Source organism: Antechinus flavipes, chromosome 6 (assembly GCF_016432865.1).
Source record: "Antechinus flavipes isolate AdamAnt ecotype Samford, QLD, Australia chromosome 6, AdamAnt_v2, whole genome shotgun sequence".
NCBI classification, from domain to species: Eukaryota; Metazoa; Chordata; class Mammalia; order Dasyuromorphia; family Dasyuridae; genus Antechinus; species Antechinus flavipes.
In genome coordinates, this window is record NC_067403.1 from 98,328,266 (window position 1) to 98,347,166 (window position 18,901).

At 32.1% G+C, this 18,901-nt stretch overlaps 1 protein-coding gene across 2 annotated transcripts in view; it reads right to left on the reverse strand.

The window, feature by feature from the left end:
- SPOCK3 (SPARC (osteonectin), cwcv and kazal like domains proteoglycan 3) overlaps nucleotides 1–18,901 on the reverse strand; it is a 693,273-nt gene that overhangs the window by 253,570 nt on the left and 420,802 nt on the right. For both annotated transcript variants that reach the window (XM_051965576.1, XM_051965575.1), the window contains exon 5: nucleotides 4,329–4,452. In XM_051965576.1, coding sequence (XP_051821536.1) covers nucleotides 4,329–4,452 — 124 coding nt within the window. The remainder of the gene's footprint in view (nucleotides 1–4,328; nucleotides 4,453–18,901) is intronic.

Consider the following 18,901-nt stretch of genomic DNA (forward strand, 5'->3'; position numbering starts at 1 on the left):
TATAGTCATAATTCATTCAAATACAAAAGAAAAAATACTGAAATTGGAAAATGGCTGAATAGTTCAATGTGACAGTCATGAACGGAGAACAATTTGAAATAATAGAAAGGCAGGCCAAAGTTATTTTCTTGTTCCTGAAGAGGTATGGGGTGAGTGGTGTTAAGTGCTAGGTTGAGTGGTTTGCATTTTATATTAAAGGCAATGGAAAACCACTAGGAGGGTTTTTTTTTTTTTTTTTTTTTTTTTTTTAAGCAGAGGTGGGGATAAGAGAATTACATTATTGTTTATTGGCAAAATCAAAATCAGAATCTAGTGTCATCATTCCAAGTTCAAGGTAATTTCTACAACCTCACACTGCATCTCTCTCATACATACACTGTACAAATACACACTTTTTCGTAATAATATATGACTCCTTGATAAAAATCATCTTTTTCAGAGGAGTTATTTTGTCAAATCTGTTGCTCTAGGAAGACTGTGTTGAAATTTTTTATGGAGGATATATTATAAATGAGAAAGGCCAGAGGCAGGAAGATTAATTAGGCATTTCTTAAAATAGTTCCTCTGGGAAATTATTTCTATTTATAATCATTATAATACATTATAATACATAATCAATATGAAACATAATAATCAATATAATAATTATAATACAACATAATACATTATAATACAATGGAACAAAGAGATAGATACTCAAGGAAGGAAGAATAGCCAGGATTTTGCAATTGATTAGACAGATAACAAGGTCAATGAAAAAAGATGGAATCAAATATGACTATATTGTGAAAACAATTTTTGAAGGATAATAGTAGTCACATCAGAAATAAAACAATTTTGAAGAAGGAGGACTTAATGAGGAATACATTTTATTTGTTATATTTTTGGGTTTTTTATTTTTTTATTTATTATATTTAATATGTTGAATTGAGATAATGGAATTTTCAAGCCATCTCATAAGAAATGACAAATAAAGAATATTTGGTAGTCATCTGCATTCAAATAATTGAACCAATGGATATAAATAAGATCATTATGAGAGGAATTGGGAAAAAAAATAAAATTGCCTCCCTTGGAGCTGCCCATGCTTTAATGAGGAAGAGAGATCATGATCTAGTAAAGATGGTCTAAAAAGAAAAAAAAAAAAAAGATAAGTATTTAAAAAGAAAAAAGTGGCCAACTGTGTTAAAAATGAAAACTTTTAAAAAGATGAAAACTTAGAAACATATTAGGTTTTCCAATTAAGAGTGTCAAATTCAGAAGTGGATAGTCTGTGAATAAGTTAAGTTTTTCCATGAAAAAGAAGGGTATAAAAAGAATATAATTACATGAGACTATATCATCTTGGAAGCTTCCAATTTTATTTTGATGAAGGATATGGAAGACAGTGATATCTTTCTAGAAAGTCCAAGTGAAGTAGATCATTAGGCAAAGAACCAATTGATAAGAAGACTTAGGAAAAAAAATAAGAAAGAGGACATAACCGATGGCCAAGTTCCTTGGAATATGGAAGGAGATGAGGGGTCCAATGGGATCATATCAATTTCCCTTGGTTTTGTGTGTTAGAGGATAGAAGGAAAAAAGAACCAGTACTAACTAGATGATATATCTGATGGAAAATATTGAGTTTCTGTAAGCACAATAGGATGGAATGATTTGTTGAATTCTTGGTTCCTACTATCCTGTTACAGGAAAATGTATTTGATTTGAATGACCTTCACTATTTATATGATACAGCAATCCAAACAATGACTTATTAAATATAATAAAGTAAAATTTCCAAGTAACTCTCAGAGACTTTCCTCTAGGCAACAATTTAAATCCCCTTCCACCCCTACAAATACACATTGAACTACTTCAACACTTCACAATCATGAAAATATCAAAAGAAATGTTTGAACATTTGTAATTTGATGAAGTATTTCCATACTAATGAGGAGGAGGGGAATGATAAGAGCATTTACAACGACCATGGTGTCATGGTTAATGATGTTAAAAGGAAAGGAAAAAAGAAAGGGGAAAAGATACATTAGAGAAGAAAGTTAAAGAAATTAGGATGAGTTACCTCTCATCATTTGAGCTAACAAATAAAAAATCTTCAAAGGGGCAAGGATTAAGAGACTTCACATTATTTTTAATTAATTTTCATCCAAATTAGTCAAAGGATGGTTTGTGTATACACACACACACACACACACACACACACACACACACACACACACACACATATACATACATTGTATCTGGTGCAGAAGTATATTAAAACTCAAAAGGGAAACAGAATGGAATAAATGGGAAGGTAACTCTAGGAAAGAATTACTAATAAGCAAAACAACTTTAAGTTCAAAAGGAGAATCTTGAAAATAGCTATCAAAGAAAAAAAAAGTAAGAGATAGGGTAATCAGAATATAGATGAGGGGAAGACAAGAGGGTCAGGGGGCTGGAAGTTTTTGCATCATGCAGAGATCATTGATGCTGAGAAAATTTCTGTTTCTTGTACCTCTAAAATGTCAAGAAAGGGTAGGGGGCAAAAGGAGAAAAAATTATAACATTATAGGATGAAACACATCTATATGTATATATTTTCATATATACTTGTATATGTATATAAACATATCTACACACATAAACATATCTGTTTATATATGTAAAATAAAACTTTTTAAACAAATCCAATGTATCTAAGATTAGAAGGGAGTTAATGGAAAAATAGTTTTAATAAGCTTCTTTAATAAATGTAGCTTTTCAACATACATAAGACACTGATTCAAATTTAAAAGAACAAAAACAATTTCCTCAATTGATAATGAATAAAAGTAATAAGTAATAGAGAAATCCAAATTAAAGTAATTCTTTTATTTTACCTAGAATGCATCAGTTTGACAAAGTTCATCAAAAAAGTAATACATCAAATTGGAGAGGTTGTAAGACAAGTGATATGTATGGTACACTGGTGAAGCTGTAGCATGGCTCTGCAATTCTAAAATTCAATTAGGAATTATTTTCCAAAAGTTTCTAATTTTGGTCCAGCAATAATATTACTCTTAGAAATAAAAAAAAGTATCCTATTTTTGTAAAAATATTTATAGTTGCTCTTTATATAAAAAAAAAGAAATGGAAAATATGAATTTTGGTATGTGAATACAATAAAATAATTTCTTAAGAAAGAGATGGTTTTAGAGAAATCTATTAAGATGAATGTGTTGATTTTGAGTGAATGAGCATAATCAACAGAACAAATTATACTATTTCATAAACCTTATTAAGAAAATCATGAAAGTATTAAGAATTCTTATCAATTCAATGACCAAGCATAATTTTAGAAGTCCAATGATAAAGAATGTTTCCCACTTTATGAGAAAAGATCGATAAACTAATATGTATAATGAAAAAATTCAAGGGGAAATTAGTTTTATTTGATTATGCTTACTCATTATGAAAAGATTTTGTTTGGTTTTCTTCCCTAGTAGGAGAGGGAAAAATAGGTGTTTTAAAATTAAAACCAATAAAATTCAAATTTAAAATGGTATTTAAATGAATTGAAACATTCCCTTCTCCCTCAAAACAAAAATCTCTTGACCCTCCCCTGATGGAACACCCTTTTTCTCTTTCTCTGAATTCATGATGATGATGATGTTTGTTATAATTTTATATTTTAATAGGATCCCAGTATATTGGATACATAATTGTATTTATTGTGAAGTATTTATTTTAAAACATAGACAAAATGGTCTAGCATGAGTAGGTTTAACCAGTAGAAGGAAGGCACATTTCAATGAAATCTCAGATACATTGATGTGTCTAAATATTAACAACGCACATTTACTAAGTACTTAAAGGTCTACCAGATATGTTCTAAACAATGAAATTATAAGTGGTATGAAATATCTTAGTTTAAAAAAAAGTGTATTGGATGATATTATTCCCATTTTACAGTTAATAAAACATCTCACAGAAAAGTGTTAGAGCCATAATGTTTCTTCAAGGTATTTTAACTTCAAGTCCTAGTTTTTTGCACAACACCACAGCAAATGTCTTTTAATATAATTCAGTTTTAAGAAATGCTTGTCTATGTATTTATAAAAAAAATTATATTCTTTTAATTATGATATATATTAAAACAAAGTGTTGGTACTAGCACTGCATGATTTAATACTTCTGGACCTCAGTTTCTTCATTTTTCAAGAGAGATCCCTTTCCCTTCCAAATCCGTATGCCTTTTATCTGAATAAATGATATGATCTAAGTTCTTTTCCTCTACAAGATAGCTCAATTTACATTTTATTATTAGTATAAAGTTATTAATCAAATGATGATGTTGGTTTTACCTGTGAAGAGTAAGTGTGACCATCTGAGCCACAAACTGGATTGGTGTAAACCACTGGACATTGCTTGCAGCTGGAGGAAAAAGGACTCCTCCACTGTTTGTGACTTAATCCAGCTTCTTTCATACTGTTTGAAAAAAAAAAAAAAAGACCACATTCAGACAAGAATAATGGCTCACTGATACCTGTTATGATTATATTTTTCCTATACTAGTATCAAAGCTCTTAAAAAAGAAAATTAGAAGCATTTGTCCATGTTTCAATGTTAGATTTATTGACTGAAGCAATTCCATTATGGTGAAGTACTTTAAATTATTTAATAATTTAAGGTCCCTCTAACCACTAAAATATAAAGATTATCTTAAAAATTACCCAGCTTATTTCCTTTATAAAATGCCATCTTAGATACAAGAGATTATGATCACTTTCAACATTATATTTTTTGAACAATTAGGAATGTCAGATATATTGGTTTTTGATACTAATAGAGCCACTACTTCTGAAGACATTGAAAAGACCAAATAGCATTGCACATTGTGAGGAGAACAAATGGAAGTAGTCATATTTGAACAGAGAACAAATTGATTATTTACCTACTGTTTATGCTCAATCTATGTCAGAAAAAAATACATTAATGAAGAAAAATTATGTCATTTGAGTTTTTACTACCGATGTAAGAAGATCATATATACTGCAGCTTTTGAAATAGTAAATATGCATTTGTTGGCACAGAAATTACAATAAAGCTATAGGTCTTTACTTTCCCTGGACCCCAAAAAAGGTAAAAAAAAAAAAATAAAGGTAAAGTGAATGAATGAGGTTCTCATCTGGAGAAGATAAGCTAAATACTCCTATTTCCTCTCTCTTTAATTAATTTTGATAGATTACAAAATAATAGCTTGACTTCTGTACTTTAGTTTGTTCAATTAATTCTTGGAAAAAAAATTTGATCTATGGGTCCAAAAAGAAAGATCTACTTTTTATCAAGTTCAAATCGACTGCTGTCCCTCCTTGTCTCACACTTCCAAAAGATACCATGTCTTGAGGGACTTTAGCTGATTTAAACATGGTCAGGGCAAAAATCAACTGGAAATATTTATTATTATCATCATCATCATCATCATCATCATCATTATCATCATTACCATTTTTCCCCTCTTTTCCTTTCTCTTCCTTTTTTGCTTTTTCTCCTCCTTTTTTTGACTTCTCAGGCCATCCCATTTTACTTTTATTATTTTGCACAGCCAAGGAGCTCTGGTTGGTACAGACAAGAAATGCATTTTGTATCTTTCAGGAATATATAATCTACTTGAGAGCTGAGACTATTTTATATAAGTCTCTGAGTCTTCAGCACTTAGCATGGTGACTTGTCCTTGGTAGGTGATTACTGGAATGCTTGCTAGTACGAGTGGAACTAAATATCATAATCAATTGTAAACCATTCTAAAGAGTTTCTGGTCAATGTTTTCATTGTAACAAATCCCAGATATACTACACAAAGTGAGGTCCAGACAATTTGAAAGCCTTCTGGATGACGATGTGATTTTCTGATAAAGCCTACTTTTTTATAGATAGAGTCTTTTGAACTTGTCTTAGTCTGATGAGACACAGCTGACCAGGCTGTAATTTGATACCAACATAATGATGTCATTTTGGTTCTGAGAATGAAGAACAATCACCACCCTTTGTGGGAAGTCTTGCCCATAGCATTCAACAACCAACCAATGGGGATTTGTTAAGTACTTATTTTGTGCTGGGAACTTGAGCCAAGCTTGGGAACAAAAAGCCAAAACAAAGTCATCCCTGTTCTCAAGGATCTTTTATTCTCTAAGAGGGTGGCAATATAAATAAGAATGTGCATTAAGTATACAAAATGGAGGGAGGTAATGTACTTAAAACTTATTGATAAGATACCTGCTTCCTAAGAATAACTTTAAATGATGGCAAGTATTTTCAGAAGCAGAGGTGAGAAAAGAGAATTTTTGAGACATTCAGGATAGCAGATGGAAATGGGGAGAAGTATAATTGAACCCAGAATGCCAAATGAAACAATATTTGGTCAAAAGACTAAGAAGAGGATAGTTGAAAAGATGGAGTAGTTTGTATTAGATTCTAGAGCTAATGGAGCCATTGGTGTTTATTGAGCCTGTTCAAATTTAAATCACAGGCATTTGAATGGAGGGAGGGCAGAGAGAGCCTTAAGACCAAATAGGAGAGTAGTCCAGTTGAGAAGTGCTGACTTAGGATGGTAACAATAAGGAAAACACAATAAACCTTTAAGTGTTATAAAAGTGTTATAAAAATCTGAGCTGTTGAAATTAGTATCAAATCACTATAGTTACAATGATCATTTTGTCCTGACTCCCATGCCTCAGTGTATTGTGGAAGGGACCCAAGATTGAGGCTATGCTATCATAACAGAGACTTTGGCAGTATACCAGAAGCTGGGAATATTGACAGTATGAGTGTAGAATGTCAGGGGTAGGTGCTACAGGGAGCAGAAGCCTGAAAACAGAAAAACCTGAGTTTAAATCCAGATTCAAATATTTAGTAGCTACATGATGTCATTTAACCCTATTTGTCTCAGTTTCCTCATCTGAAAATAAGATAGATAAAGAAATAGAAAACTTCTCTAGTATTTTTGGCAAGAAAACCACAAAAAGCATCAGGCATGACTGATGTCAATTGGTCAATTCTTTAAGAAATTATTTTAGGCTATTCACTTGGAGGCGTGAAGGTCAAATAAATATTTTGGCCAAATAATGAGAAAAAAGGACCTATTAGAAAAGACCCTCGCATTAGAAAAGATCCTCAACAAAGTATAGATAGTGTCATGCATATATCCCTTGAAGTATGAAGGGATGTATGAACTTCAAAGGAAGGGCCTGGTGTATGGTCCATATGGTCATCAAGAATCATGCACAAGGGAATGATTCAATAAGAACAACAAAGTAGAATACCATCTGAGGTCAATATTCTTACAGAAGGAGAAGTTAAAAACTGAAAATTTAGCTATCAGATGATAAATTACTTTGAAGCAAAATAATTCATGGAAATTATTTACTAAGGCTTGGAAAGGGCTGCCATTTGTATCAAATGGTATATGAATGAAATTTTTGATATTTTGAAATACAAATGAAGAATGAAAAGATAATTCATGTTGATAGGCTGCAAATAACTTGAATTCCTTATGTAATTCCTATTCACATTCAGTCCTCTACCACCAGGTTGAGTGATAGAATAATCAGGACACAAATACCTGGCAGGAAATTGACTGCTAGACCTAGAAGTGGACTTTGAACCAAAATGTAAGTTCTTTATGTACAGTGATCATTTTCTTTGGTCTCTGTATCCTTTAAGAACAGCTGAGTGTTATCTATGTCTTCGATACTTAATAGCTATGAGATAGCACAATACAATACAAACAATGGTGGATTTGGAGTTGGAGGATGTGGCACAATAGACAGAGCATTTAGATCTGGAGGAAGAGAATTTATGTTCCAACCTGACTTCAAACCTCACTACTTATGTTTGAGTGAATAAGCCATTTAATATCTGGCTCTTAGTTTGCTCATCTGTAAAATAAGTCACAGTAGATGATCTTTGTGGTTCCTTCCAAGTAAGTAATCTGAGTTCAAACCCCAGTATATTTTCTACTTTGTACTCTTGTGACTCCATTGGCAAATTATTTTATCTCTCTGGGCCTATGTTTGCTCATCTTCAAAATGAAGGATGTTAGCTTATGTGGTCTTTGTAATTTTCCATTCCTAAATCTACAATGCTATGAAATTCTTGTTAAATAAAGTGAATCTTATCTTGGATAGAATTGGGTATGTGACCATGGATGTCATTTAAACTAATTAAGCCTCAGGTCCTTGATCTTTTAAATAGAGATAATAATATAGAGGGTCCTTAACTCACAAAGTTGTAGGATTCTATTATGTATTTGGAACTAGAAAAACTTTGAAAGTAATCTAGTTTGGTCATCCCTCCTGCCCCTGTCCCCCAGCATTTTATAGGATGAGAGACTGGGCCAAAGAATTAAAGTTATATCACAAATTTATAACACCTAAATCCAGGATGTCTGATTCCAAACGATAGTCCTTTTCATCCGATCACACTGCCAACATCAGAAACAAATGATGTAATTTAGTTAATTTGTCAATCATATTTGTCACTTGCTAATCAACAATTTTTAAATGCTCACTATATATGAGACACTATAAGCCCAGAAAATAAAATTAAAAAAAAATCATCAAATTTGAATGGGGACAACAGTGTATGCATTTACAGATACACATGAGATAAATTCATAGTAGATAGAACGCAGCTTAAGAGAGGAGGTACCAACAATATCACATAGAGTCATGATTATCATCTCAGGGACTCTATAATCTATCTACCAATTTACTTATTTTTTGATGGGGGAAAGATGATGCTAAAAGCTTTACTCAAATAGTTGTTGGTGAATTCCACCAGTACAAGGGCAATAACACAATAACCTGAAATTCATTCTCATTTCACACTTTTCAATATCATTCTTGATTTCCAGATACTTGATGTTGCAAAAATAAAATACAAATTTCTGATTTCTTTCTCTAACTCATGATCAGGATGGTAGCAAAATACATGATACTATAGCACCCTCCCACAAATCCAAGAGAACATGCAGCATAAAATTAAAAAGTCATATATTTTTTGTTCTAGAAAATATCAGAAAAATTGTCAATGTGAGTTCATATATAATCATGAAAATCATTTTTTTTCTCTGCAGAAGATAAATTTAAGATAAATTACACATTGTCAAAAGTTTCAATACCAAGGTTGCTGCTTTAATTTTTTTTTTTTCTGCTTGATCTTCTTCTCTTATATACCAACAAAAATAATTTTAAGACAACAGAATAAATCACTATGTGATATTCTATTTTCATTTCAGTTCAACAAAAATATTGAAGAAAAAACACTAATTAAGCCCTAGGATTATGTAAAACCAATAAGATGAAAGAAGACAAAATAAAAACAGAGAGCAGAGAATACTAATCCAAATGGAATATATGAAATTAAATTATGAGCTAAGTTTAGACAAGTAAATGAGACAGGATGATATAGTACATTGGCTTCCAGGGACAGGACTTGATATTTTATATGGTAGATAAAAAGGATCTGATGAAGATTTTTGGAAGACTGGAAGCATAATGAGACTAGTACATTAAGACAGGGGAAGATATGTTGATGTACTAGAATGAATTTAGGAAGATAAGGTTGGAGGCTATTAAAATGGTTGAAGTAAGAAGAGAAAGTTTCTAGCCTAGGGTGGTTATAGTGGGAGTAGAGAAGAAAAATCTACCTTGAGAGAAATCAAAGTAGTAAACACAGGACTTGATAACTAAATAGATGCTCTTTACTAAAAAAGATGAATAAGTTAAAAATGATTGCAAGATTATAAATCCATGAAGATTTCCTAACATGAATAGAGCAGTGAATTAGAGGAATGAGTTTCACTAAAGTGAGAGGAACAGAAAGATTAAAAAAGGTTGAACAATTTGAGAAATGAGTATGCAGTAAGAAAATGGAAACAGTAAAAGGACTTCGTTTATGCATTTTTATTCTTGTTCATGAAATGAAGGATGGGATAAAGAAGATAGCTGAAAGGAATGGAAGCATGTTTAAAAAAAATTTTATAGGACCAACATATGGAAAAAAATATTTTAGCAGCCCTTTTTTATAGTGACCAGGAACTGGAAAGTGAAAGGATGCCCATTTATTGGGGAATGACTGAATAAATTATGTTGTGTGTGTGTGTGTGTGTGTGTGTGTGTTATGGAATATTATTGTTTTATAAGAAATGAGCAGATTGATTTCAGCAAAACCTGGAGAGATTTACATGAACTGATGATAAAGGAAGTAAGTAGAAGTAAGAGAGCATTGAACACAGAGGCAACAAAATTATGTGATGATCAATTCTGATGGCCTTGGCTTTTTTGTTTTTCCTGAGGCAATTGGGTTTAAGTAATTTGCCCAGGGTCGCCCAGATAGGAAGTATTAAGTGTCCAAGGCCAGATTAAAACTCAGGTTCTCCTGACTTCAGGGCTGGCAAGCATTGACTCTTTTTAAAAGTGAGGTGATTCAGCCCAGTTCTAAGGGATTTTTGATGAAGAAAGCCATCCATCCAGAAAGAATACTGTGGGGATTAAATGTGGTTCACAACACAATGTTGTTGTTTGCTTGCTTTTTTTCTTTTTATCATTTTTTTTTCCTTTTTGATCTGATTTTTCTTGTACAGCATGAAAAATGGGGAAATATGTATAGAAGAATTGCACATGTTTAACCTACATTGGATTACTTACTACCTAGGGGAGAGGGGGGAGAATGGGGAGAGAAAAACTTGGAATACAGGGTTTTTTCAAGGATAAATGTTGAAAACTATCTTTGTATGTATTTTGAAAATTAAAAGCTTTTATTAATTATTTACATGCTCCACAAGAAAATCAAAAAGGAAAAAAAAATGAGAAAGGAAGAAAAAAGCAAGCAAACAATAATAAATAAGATTAAAATAGTATGTTATTATACATATTTAGTCCCCATACTCTTCTTTCTAGATGCAGATGGACTTCTCCATCACAAGTCCTTTAGATTTGGCTTGAATTACCTCATTGTTGAAAAGAGCCCATGACCATCAAAGTTGATCATCACATAATCTTGTTGTTGTTGGGTACGTTTGTTCTCTTGATGTAAGTCTCTTCAGGTCTTTCTGAAATCATCCTGCTGATCATTTCTTATACAACAATAATATTTCATAACATGAATATACCATAACTTATTCAGTCATTACCTATGGATGGACATACTTTCAGTTTCCAGTTCCTTGCCACCACACAAAGGGCTGCTACAAACATTCTTGCACATGTGGGTCCCTTTCCCTTTTTTATAATCTTTTATGATACAGACCCACTAGAGACATTGCTGGCTCAAAGTGATCAGAAGTGATCAAAATGATTGAAATAGAAGTATTAAAAGGGGTATTTTTATGAGTTTTACTTTTTGAAGGAAGTTTTATTTGATCATTTAATTATTTATTATTATTTTGAAATAGGTTTTATATTTCATGGCAATACTTTGAATAACTTATATGTGAAAATATTATTTTATAATACCATATAACCTTTTTAAAGTTCAACAATGAAAATCAAAATATCATAATGAATTAGTCTTGATATTTAAACATATACATTCTTAAAACTCCAATAGGATAAACATTAATCTTTGGGTGTTCTGAAGAACATCAATTAATATCTGCATGCCATCTAAGTACCATCTCAATGAGAAATATTCTAAATTATATAACCAACATAGAAAACAAACTAATAGATTCCAATTCATCATGACTATTGTATATAGATTGTAAAGGCATTATAGACTTTTTTTAAACAAAGGGAACCTTTACTTAATTGGAGAAAGAAAGGAGAGAACACAAATAATTGGTGGCAATAAACATTCGATAAGTTAATTCTTTAATCAACAATAATCATCTTCAAACATATTGAGAATGTTGCAACTCAAAAATTTATTTAAACAAATTAAACCTTTTATCATGTAAGCAGTCTTCCTACACAAGTTAAAGAAAGGATTTGTCCTAGAGAATCAATGTGAAAACTACTGAAAACAATTCACAACTTTAGCAAACTTTCAGGATACAAAATAAATCCACAGAAATCATCAGCATTTATATATTACCAACAAAGTCCAGCAACAAGAGATATAAAAAGAAATCCCATTCAAAATAACTATTGATAGTATAAAATATTTGGGAATCTATCTGCCAAGGGAAAGTCAGGAACTATGCAAACACAACAACAAAACACTTTCCAAAGAAATAAAGAGAGACCTAATCAATTGGAAAAATATGAAGTGCTCATAGATAGGCCAAGTGAATATAATAAAAATGAAAACACTACTTAAATTAATCTACTTACTTAGTACCATATCAATCAAACATGCAAGAAATTATTTTACAGATCTAAAAAAAATAGTAACAAAGTTCATCTGGCAGCAATCATCAAAACCATTTGGTAATAGTTGATCAGTGGAATAGTTTAAGATCACAGGACAATATTCAATAACTATAGCAATCTAATGTTTAACACACCCCAAAACCCCAACTCTTAGGATAAGAACTCACTATTTGACAAAAACTTCTAGGAAAATTGGAAATTAGTATTGAAGAAATTGGGGCTAGACCCACCTAACACCACATACCAAGATAAGATTTAAATGGGTTTATGATTTATTTATAAGGAATGCTATTATAAGCAAATTAGAGGAACATAAGATAGTTCACTTCACAGATCTATGGAGACTGAAGGAATTTGTGTCCAAGGAAGAACTGGAACTCATAATTGAACATCAGATAGATAATTTTGAATCAATTAAGTTAAAATGTTTTTGTATAAACAAAATTAATACTGACAAGATCAAAAGGGAAACAATACATTGGGAAATCATTTTTACCTTTAAGGTTCTGATAAAGGCCTCATTTTTAAAATATATAGAGAACTGACTCAAATGTATAAGAATCTAAGCCATTCAACAATTGATAAATGTTCAAAGGATATGAACAGACAATTTTCAGATGAAGAAATTAAAACTATTTCTAACCATACCATAAGGCGCTTTTTAAAACACTGTTGATGAGAGAAATGCAAATTAAGACAACTCTGAGATACTATTACACACTTGTCAGATTGGCTAAAATGACAGGAAAAGACAAGGACAAATGTTGGAGGGGATGTGGGAAAACTGGGACACTGATACATTGTTGATGGAGTTGTGAATGGATCCAACCATTCTGGAGAGCAATTTGGAACTATGCTCAAAAAGTTATCAAACTGTGCATACCCTTTGATCCAGCAGTGTTACCACTGGGCTTATATCCCAAAGAGATCTTAAAGGAAGGAAAAGGACTCCCATGTGCAAAAAATGTTTGTGACACTCCTTTTTATAGTGGCAAGAAACTGGAAATTGAGTGGATATAACACTGGATATATATAGTGGGGATGAGTAATTTGCCATTTATTATGAACCAAGGAGAACAGAAGAAATAATACAATTGGAAATATGTGTGCCTGGCAAAAGTGGTGAGCCCATTGTGTAGTAAGATTGAGAAATAACTTGTGAATGTCAGTATGTTCCATTAGTAACCTCATTGTCCAAGAGACAGAGAAAAAGTTTCTGATTACAATGGGTATTTTATTGAAAATTAATGGCACAACACACAAAAAAAATCTAAAATCAGGAGATGGACTGCAGTCTTGTAAGATATATTGTAATGTTGATAAACACAAGAATTCACTGGAATTTTGGTATATTTGGTGAATTCACTATTCCCATTTTGATGATCCTACAAATCCTTTAATTTCTCATCACAAGATAACAAAGTACCTGGTCCTTTTGTGGTATATAAGCACTGAGAAGTTTCTGCTGAGGGAGTAAATGTTTAATTGTAGACTTTTGTGTTTCTTGTCTAAGGCAAAGCATGGATATGTTGAGAGTATCTCATCACATATCAAGTAATGATTATTCTTCCTTACTTATCCTCCTTCTCCTTTTCTTTCTACTCTTTCTTCTGTTTTACTTTTTCTTTTGGCCTATCCCCTAAAGTACAGAAGGACTACCCCCTGGATGTTTGTAAAATTGCTAACAATAATGCAATCATCTCTTTTGCATTTTTGAAGTCATAATAGGAAGTTAAATAGGATATATCCATTAGGCATTTGCATAGGAAAGGGATTAAGAATGCAAAGCAGGAGAAACAGATTTGGTGGTTATTAGAACAAAAAATTTACAAAAATTGGATCTAACAAAACAGATGAATTCCATCAAAAAATCATAGAGAATAAAGAATGCTTCCCACCTCATGACAAAAGATGATGGATTAATATAGAGAATATGTATTTTGTATATGGTCAATACAGGTATTTGTTTTGCTAGAATATGCTTTGGAATATATATTTTTTCTTTTAATGTGGTGAGAGGAGGTAAGAGGGAGAAAAAAATAAATGTTTGAAAATTGAAAATAAAATGTATCTTAAACATCTAAAGTGAAAAATACCAAGAAAATGTAATTGGGGCAGATGGAAGAGGGACGATCTTTCAAATGAAATAGACACATGAAAGCTAGAAAACAGTGATTATATTATAATGGAATAATCCATTATAATATATAATGGATTATATTATATATATAAATGGAAGTAGGAGAAGTATTAGGATTGAGTGATCAAAAGCATCAATTGTAGTGTAAAGTCAATGAGAAAAGAGTTAAGATGTGTGGTGATCTTCTTTTAAAATAAGTAGAATAGTTTTCTCTCGGGGAGAAAGCAGGTTTCTCAGGGAGGTTTTCTTGGAGGCAGCCTTAGTATCAGTTCAGATCAATAATTACCCCAAATGCAGCCAGGTGGTAAAAATACAATTGTTTATTTCTCCTTCCAAGTCTTGTCTCTTTCCTTGGCTCCAGATAGCTAGATTCTTAAAGGGCTATCTCTCTGCTTGGTTCCAAGAGCTCCCTCCAAATGTCTCCAAGTCCAAAGGTTTTTTCCTTCAGCCTCTGTCTCTGCTTTCTTCAGCCTCCAGCCAGCACAAAGATGAAATGAATCTCTTGTCTCCTTCACTTGGGGCTCGGCTAGCTTTCTGGCGAGTCTTTCAGACCAGCTTGGTCTCAGTGGGGGAAGTGCAGGAGCTCAGCCACCACAGAAAGCCTTCTCAATCTCCTGCTCAACTCTCGACTTATAGCTTCTTCCTCTCAAAACTCTTCTTCTGCTACTAGCCAGCCAAGTGGAAAATATTCGAATGAATCACTCTTCCCTGGCTTATATATGACTCTTCTGAGAGAATGGGATTATGGGTTTTCTCCCATAGTGCTCTCTGGCCCTAAGAGTTTCAAGGGAGGCGTGAATTCAGATATCTCATACTAAACCCTGAAATTTCCCAAATGTGTGAACTCCACTGAGTAAAGGTTCAAACACAAGCATTGTATCAATTAGTTCTACTTAGTACCTTGTTTCAGATTCTGGCCCAAAACATCTTCTTGTAAGATCAGATCAATAATCTATCAACTCTAATGAGTTAGCAGTTTGTAAAGACTGCAACAAAGATGGATCAGTTTGCTTATCTTGTATTATCTAAATGAAATCCATAAGATATTTATTGTTGTCTATTGTGCAAATAAAAATATGCTGGTGGAATAAGAAATATAAATGTTAGATAACATTTATGGCATTAAAATGTTTATAATGTAATTGGGATGATGAGACATTCAAGGACAAAAAAGAATTTTCAGCAGAAATAATAATGTAAACAAATTCTTGGAGATGGATTACACAGTAAATGGTTTGGGACAATAGGTGGTAATATATGGCTATAGTATATAACATCATAATTTTGGAAATGTTGAGTCATGCTAATCTTCAGAGGCTTTGAACACTAAGAAAAGGGATTCACATTTTACCAGGAAGTCAGGAAAGAGTCATTGTATATATTTTAGAGGCATAAATAGATCTATATATAAAAATGATTATTTTAGTAGCCATATCAACAATGGCTTAGAGTAGTGGAAGAATAAAGGTAGTGAGATAAGTAAAACATCATACACAGAGTAATGAAAGAACATTAGATTGCTGTATCATGGAAACTGCCCCTTTACTTACAAATCCCTTTAATAGTGGGAATTTCAAGAAGCCAATCAATATGGCATGGAGGTGGGAATAAGACTTCAAGATCAGATTGACTTCTACAGAGGTTATCACAAAGCTAATCTTACATCAACAACAACAACAACAACAACAAAGATATACCTTGCATTACAAATTACATGTTACATATATGCCATGCTATTATTCTGAGACATCTAGTTCTTCAATTGTTGCATATGGTATTTGATAAATAATTAAAAGGGCAGTTTGTTTTTGAAAAAATTACAAGCTGTAAAACACTAACAAATTCTCTTAAATCTATGGGGAACCAACAGCTAACAATATGGCATGAATATCAATTGTCCTCATCTTAAGGCTAGGACAGTATCCTTTATTTCCCTTTATAATTGTAGTGATCAGTCAGAAATTCTAAAAGTTCAGCCTAAATATGAGGCAATCTTACAAAGAGTGATGGGGAGGGTCATTGTCTATAGAGCTGTGATTTATGGACATGTCAAAACCTATTGCTGTTATCATTACTCGTTGGTTTGCTTCCTTTCTGGACATCCCCATACTCACCCCTTTCAAACAAAAAGCAGGTGAGACTGACTGGTCCAACAATTTTTAAAGTGGTAGCGAATAATCACTTAAAAAGGAAAGTGGAATCCACTCTGAGCTGGCACAAATTAGGTAAGGTTAAGTTATTCTAAAACAATGGCTTTTGATGAGGCACGGACACTTTTGACAGTCTGCTAAAACCAACCACTCCATCTCCAAATAAATTTTAAAAACATAAAATAAAATAGATAGCTTTCAAAAAAGCCAATTACATTGAAATATTTCACTTTCATAATATTGAATTTTAAAAAAAAAATACTTATATACAATCATATAAGTCCATGAACTCCAAGTTAAGAATTCCTGTTCTAAATCAGCCTCTTCCCTTTTAGGACAAAGTTGTCATTCCAGACTGGAAGATCAGATGAATTTGATCAATGAATGCATACTAAGCTGCTAGACAAAAGCAATTCAAGTATTAAGGAGCAACAGTCAGGATTACCCAGGATCTGACAGTGTCTACATTAAAGCATTGGAGGATGTGGAACACCATATTCCAGGAGACTAAGGATCTAGGGATACACAAGAATTAACGACCCAGCTAGACTGAGCATCATCTTTCAGGGCAGGAGAAGCTTTCAATTGTTTCTATTGAAAAGAAAACAAAAAACAAACAAAAAAAAAAAACAGAACTTAACAGAAAATCTGATTTTTAAAGATAGAGAAGTATAGAAAGGTAAACAATTATTTAAAGATAAAACTTTACATTCTGAGATGAAAAAATGGTATCTATAACTCTTAGATGGGACATCACATGGACCAAGGGTGTGGGTATGAATGCACTCTGATTTAATGTTATTAAAGAAAGACATTAAGGGAAAAGAACTCTACTGTGGGGAAGAAGAAAGAATAGAAAAAATGGAATGAATTAGATCATATGAAGAGGTACAAAAGATCTATTATGTTAGAGGGAAAAAAGGGAGGATGATGAGCATTGACTGAAATTTGATCTCATCAGTTTTGGCTCAAAGAGGGAATAATAATCATTCACTTGGGTATATAAATTTATCTTACCCTATTATTTTCTACCCCTTAATTTATTTTATATCATAATATTAAATTTAACTGTTTTCTAACTGCCATTACAAAAAGGGCTTTCAAGAGTTTCAAGTATTATCTTTCAGTTCAGAAATATAAACATTTTTACTTTTAAGTAACATTTTTTAAACTTTCTTTTCTGTTTACCTTTATATACTTCTCTTGTATCTAGTATTTGAAAATTTTTCTGTTCAGCTCTGGTCTTTTCATCAGAAATTATTGAAATGCACCCATTTCATTGAATTTCAATATTTTCCCTTGAAGGGAAATGCTTAAATTTTCTGCATAATTGATTCTTGGTTTACTCCAATCTTCTCTGTCTTTCAGAGGACTTTCCATACACTCTGATCCTTTAATGTGGAAGCTGCTAAATTCTGGGTAATCCGGATTGTAACTCCTCAATATTCAAATTGTTTCTTTCTGGCTGCTTACTATATTTTCCTCTTTACCTAATAATTCTGAAATTTAGCTACCATATTCCTTGGACTTTTCATTTTGTGTTCTTCTTTATGAGGTGATAAGTGAATCCTTTCAATGACTATTTTGCCCTCTGATTCTAAGGATATCAGGGCAGTTTTCCTTGATGATTTCCTGAAAGATGTTCAGGCTCTTTTTTGATAAAGACTTTCAAATAGATAAATTAACTTTTCTTGATATATTTTCCAGCTTGGTTGTTTTTGCAATGATGTATTTTACATATTCCTTTTTTTTTTAATTGTTTGACTAATTCTGCCATTGAGTCACTCATGTTCATTTGTTCAATATTAATTTTTAGTGAATTACATTTTTTCAATTAGCTTTTTAAACCTCCTATTCCATTTATCGAATTGTGCTTTTAAAATAGTTGCTTTGTTCAGCATATTTTTCCCCATTTCACCAAATCTATTTGTAAGGAGTTGTCTTCTTCAGTCAATTGCTGTGCTTTCTTTTTCAAGCTCTTGTTCTCTTGAATATCTTCATTTCTTTTTCCATTTTTTCTCCTATCTCTCTCACTTGATTTTAAGTCATGTTTAACATCTTCCAAGAGAATATTTTGAACTTGAGACGAGTTCATAATGCCCTTTGAGATTTCACATGTAGGCATTTTGCCATTGCCTGTTTTGTTTTGCCATCATAATAGCTTTCTATGGTCAGGGCTCTTTTTGGTTTTTAGCTGACCTTTAAAAGTTAGCCTCTACTATAACTGTATAAAGATATATGCATATATTGGATTTAACATATATTTCTACCATA